This window comes from Athene cunicularia, assembly GCF_003259725.1.
Source record: "Athene cunicularia isolate RWA chromosome 15 unlocalized genomic scaffold, athCun1 chr15_part1, whole genome shotgun sequence".
NCBI classification, from domain to species: Eukaryota; Metazoa; Chordata; class Aves; order Strigiformes; family Strigidae; genus Athene; species Athene cunicularia.
Genome location: NW_020799121.1, coordinates 5,638,939 through 5,643,220, shown reverse-complemented (window position 1 = coordinate 5,643,220; position 4,282 = coordinate 5,638,939). Strand labels below are relative to the sequence as shown.

Genomic DNA, 4,282 nt, shown 5'->3' with positions numbered 1-4,282 from the left:
TGAAAGGACTCTTAACCATTCTGACCTTTGTGAGGTGGTTCTGGTATGCAGGCAATAAGCAAGTAAGCTGACATCATAGGGCAAGCCCCCTATTCACCCTGCGGCACTTTCTGATTGCTTATAAACTTAACAAGACTGTGTTTGTACAATCAAAACCAGGAACTTGAGGCCAAGTGGTCTCAGGACTCCAGATATTTGCAGACAGGTCGTGAGCATCACTGCTAAGTAAAACTTTTCCCTTTCCTTCTCAGGGCAGCACAGGACGGAGGAGTTCCGGAAGGTGAATATCCTGATGAAGGTGCCTGCGCTAAAGGATGGTTCTTTCACCTTAGCAGAGAGGTGAGGCTCAGATAAGCTCAACCCCCGACTGCAGTATTGTTTATCCTAATGCTTGGATTCTGACAGTGCTCTGTGCCGTCTTTTCTGGGACTCCAGCTCAGGTAGTTGTTTGCCTCCTTCCTATCTGTTCCACTTGTACATAACATAAACCTGCTTCAAGAGAAGCTTCCTCATGTAAGCAACTTGAACAGCATTGTTTATGGAAAAATCTGTGAGCTGCTGCTCAGAGCTAGCTTGCATGCAGGCAGTGTTTCTGAGCTTCAGTACCTGTCCATGTGGCCTCCAGCTCTCTGCCTTCAGCTGGAGGCTGTAGGTCGATGCGGTAAATCTGACGTAAGGCACTCACTGCTGGATGGCCGGGCAATACAAGCTCTGATTTGGTATAAACTCATTCTGTGGCTCTTATTTGCTCAAAAACGTTGATGGGGTAACTGTACCAGCAGGCCACGTCTCTCACTGGGCTGTATCAGATAATCGCTGTCCACAAGCAGCCAGTCAAGCCATCACAAACTCTCTCATGTGCTGTTCCTAGCTGGAAACTGCATGTCCTGCACTTGTACCTGGCTCAGATCAGGTTTGTACTGCCGCTGGTCCAGCAGTGCAAAATTTGAGGGAAGAAGAAAGGATGAGGTGCTTTAATCTCAGATGATCAGCTCACCGGTCTGCCTTGCTCTCTGGGCAGCATTGCAATCCTCCTGTACCTGGCCCGGAAATTCAAGACTCCTGATCACTGGTACCCGTCTGACCTGCAGAAAAGGGCTCGGGTTGATGAGTACCTGTCCTGGCAGCACGTTAACATTCGTGGGAAGGGAAGCAAGCTGTTCTTAACTAAGGTAAGACCATTATGTACCAAAAACTAACCGCTAAGATCTCTGAGTGCAATGGCCCAGGAAGTACCTCCTGTGTGCAGGGCCTTTCTAATCAAATGTACAAGCTAGGTAGCAGATAGAAACAAAACTAGATCTGGAATTGACTTGACTGCTCAGCTGAGCCCAACTGAAGTGGCCTAATGTCGTGGTTTGAACCTGGCCAGCAGCCAAACACCACACAGCTGCTTGCTCACCCCCCTGGCCCCAGGGAATGGGGTACGGAGTTGAAGGGGTAAAGGGTGACTTGTAGGTTGAGATAAAAACAGTGTAATAATTGTAATAAAATAAAACAATAATAGAAAGTACAAACGGGTAATGCACACTGTGACTGCTCCCCACCCACTGACCGATACCCAGCCTGTCCCCAGCTAGCGATCCTGGAAAAAGCCAAGATCCTGCAGTCACAATCCCAGAAGCGAGAAGCGAAGAAGAGAGAACCCCCTCCTTCCCAGCTACCCCTCCTCTATATACTGAGCCTGACCTTACGTGATATGAATATTCCACTGGCCAGTCTGGGCCCTGTGCTCTGGCCGTGCTCCTCCCCAGCTTCCTGCACACCTGCGCACAGGCAGGACACGGGGAGTTGGAGAGTCCTTGATCTTGTAGCAACAACTGAAAACGTCAGTGTTATCAACATTCCTGTCACACCAAATTCCATACTGAATCCAAAGCACAGCACTATTCTAGTTATTAAGAAGAAAAATTAACTCTATCCCAGCCAAACCCAGGACACCCGAATACTTCATGCTGCAGCCAGAGCTCTGTGCGTGCACTGAGCTCCAGAGCAAACCCGCCCTGGGTGAGCAGGTAGCACCCAACACAGCTCACTGCCTTCTGCCCAGCTTCATGGAAAGAGCAAACCTCCTGCTGGAAAACAAAATGTAGTTGCCTGCCAATGATGCAGTCTTCCCTTGAGATGAGACTCATGGTTGAAATTTCAGAGTTTCTAGGGAGGAGACAAGGACAGCCAAGGAGATTAACAGTACCAGTTGTTCTTCTGCATGGCTGGTGCGGGATTCTTAGAAGGAGGCAGTGGGAGGGTGAAGACTAAGTTTGGAGGGAAATATGTAAAAATCAACTTGTTTCTTCTCCCTGACAGGTGCTGCTGCCTCTCCTCACAGGCCAGCCACTTCCTCCAGAGAAACTGGAAAGTGTTACTGAAGAGCTCAACATTGTCCTGAACCAGTTTGAGGAGAAGTTCTTGCAGGACAAGCCCTTCATCGCAGGCAGCGAGGTCTCTCTGGCAGACCTTGTAGCACTGGTGGAGCTCATGCAGGTGAGCATCAACCCAAGCACTGTTGGATATACAAGCTGGGTTTTAGGCAGGCCAGGCCAAGGTGTAGCTGCAACACCACCACCTATTTAATGGCAGATCTTTCTCCCTGCAGTTAACTCCTTAGTGGAATTAAATCTTGTTCCTTTTTGACTTTGACCATAATTGAGTTTTCCAGAGAACAACCTACTTTGAGACAGTTCTCTCTATGGAAGTATGGACAGAATTCCTCAGAAGAAATGGTAAATTAGAAACGAGGAAGAGATGTGTTGGTGTGCATGGACTTCCGTGATCTGCATTAGACAGTTTTTGGGTTAGCCATGGCCGTGCTCTTTTGCTGCACATCCCAGGGGACAGCAGCTGCTGAGCATGACAACGCTTCCTACTAGCTAAGAACCAGAGATGAACCCCACCTAATGTTACAGCTGCCTGCTGCCTTGAGCCAAAGCGTATCTGTGCTTCAGTCTGGTCCCCTCGCTGGCAGGTGTTTGTTTGACTCACTCCTGCGTTCTCTTGCTCTGTCTCTGCAGCCCGTGGGCGCTGGCTATGACCTGTTTGAGGAGAGGCCGAAGTTGGCAGAGTGGCGCAGGCAGGTGGAGGAGGCGGTGGGCAAGCAGCTCTTCCAGGAGGCCCATGAAGGGATCTTGAATGCCAAGAGCTTGACTGCCGATAAGATTGCACCCGAACTGCTGGAGCATTTCAAGCACCAGCTCCTCAAGCAGGCCAGTTAGAATTAGGGGGTTATAGTATAAGTAAAATTGATTATTACGTTCAGGCTTTTTGTAGTATTTCAGTATTTTTTCTAAAAATCATATAGAAACACCATTCCATAAAATGCACTTCAATTGCAGCCTTTCTCTAACTTGGAAGGGAAGAAAACTGCATCTTAACCAGACTGCAGTGAGCTGCTTTTCCCTTGTCCACTACAGGTATGTGAGCTGTAGCTCTACAGGCTTTTCTTTCTGGCTCCTACACCGCTGGATCTGCTTGAGAACAGAAGTGATGCGGTCCACGGGGCCAGTCAGAACTGCCCTTTCCATCCCTGTTCTGAGTTTTCCAGATCACAGCACTATAGAAGGGGCAAAGGTTTCCTGAGGGTATGGCAGAGCAGATCTATCTGAAATAAGGAAAAATCATTGAAAATGTCTTTCACTTGGCAACACGCTCAGTTGGAAGATTTTTGCTCTTTAGTAGAGAGAGAGGTGAGGACCCAGCCTTTGGTGGGGACCCTGCCAGGGCTCTCAGAGCACCTGGCCAATAAAGACTGCTGTGTCACCTGTGGGAGCAAAGGGACACAGTGCCTGGGAGGAGGGAGGGGGGCTGTGCCTCACCCAAGTGAGGCCTCCAGCTTCTGGGAAGGACAAGATTAGTCCTATGAATAAAGATCCTCAACCATAGACTCATGCCATACTCTACAAAGAACAGTCTGCACAGTTGAGAAAAGCTGATTTTTCTAGGCAAGACTGCTGCCAAGCATACTGTCTGCCTCTGCAAACCATATCGGTGCTCTTGTCCTTTCCCCAGAGCTGCTTTGTCAGCTCAATAGAAGTCATTCAAGCCAGGCTGTTTCCACTGACCAGTGCTGCTGAGGCTGGGCCAGCACTGGTGGTGGAGGGAGCTGTGCTGGCCAGCGCAGGGTGAGCAGAGCGGGCAGTACGTGAGCTGAGTAAGGTCTCAAATACAGTTAATGTTTTGCTACTCTTCTGTCACATCAGATTCTCCAGTAAAGTTAATGATTACACTTATCATGTGTTGTCACTCTGTTTGCATTTGTAATTGGGATTTGGAAGGAAGTGGCCAC

At 48.9% G+C, this 4,282-nt stretch overlaps 1 protein-coding gene across 1 annotated transcript; it reads left to right on the top strand.

Annotated features, from left to right (window-relative positions):
• The first annotated feature begins 230 nt into the window (after positions 1-230).
• Positions 231-4,080, top strand: GSTT2B (glutathione S-transferase theta 2B). The gene is made up of 4 exons (XM_026860038.1): positions 231-339; positions 1,022-1,172; positions 2,308-2,484; positions 3,012-4,080. Exons 1-4 carry the CDS (start codon positions 293-295, stop codon positions 3,210-3,212), a joined length of 576 nt encoding a protein of 191 aa, XP_026715839.1. The 5' UTR covers positions 231-292; the 3' UTR covers positions 3,213-4,080.
• Positions 4,081-4,282: the final 202 nt, after the last annotated feature.

Bases quoted from the DNA above. Each gene is read 5' to 3' on its own strand.
- GSTT2B (XM_026860038.1), top strand. From the start codon at position 293: ATGAAGGTGCCTGCGCTAAAGGATGGTTCTTTCACCTTAGCAGAGAG. The intron at 340-1,021 runs GTGAGGCTCAGA...CTCTCTGGGCAG, and splicing joins TCTTTCACCTTAGCAGAGAG to CATTGCAATCCTCCTGTACC. The intron at 1,173-2,307 runs GTAAGACCATTA...TCTCCCTGACAG, and splicing joins GCAAGCTGTTCTTAACTAAG to GTGCTGCTGCCTCTCCTCAC.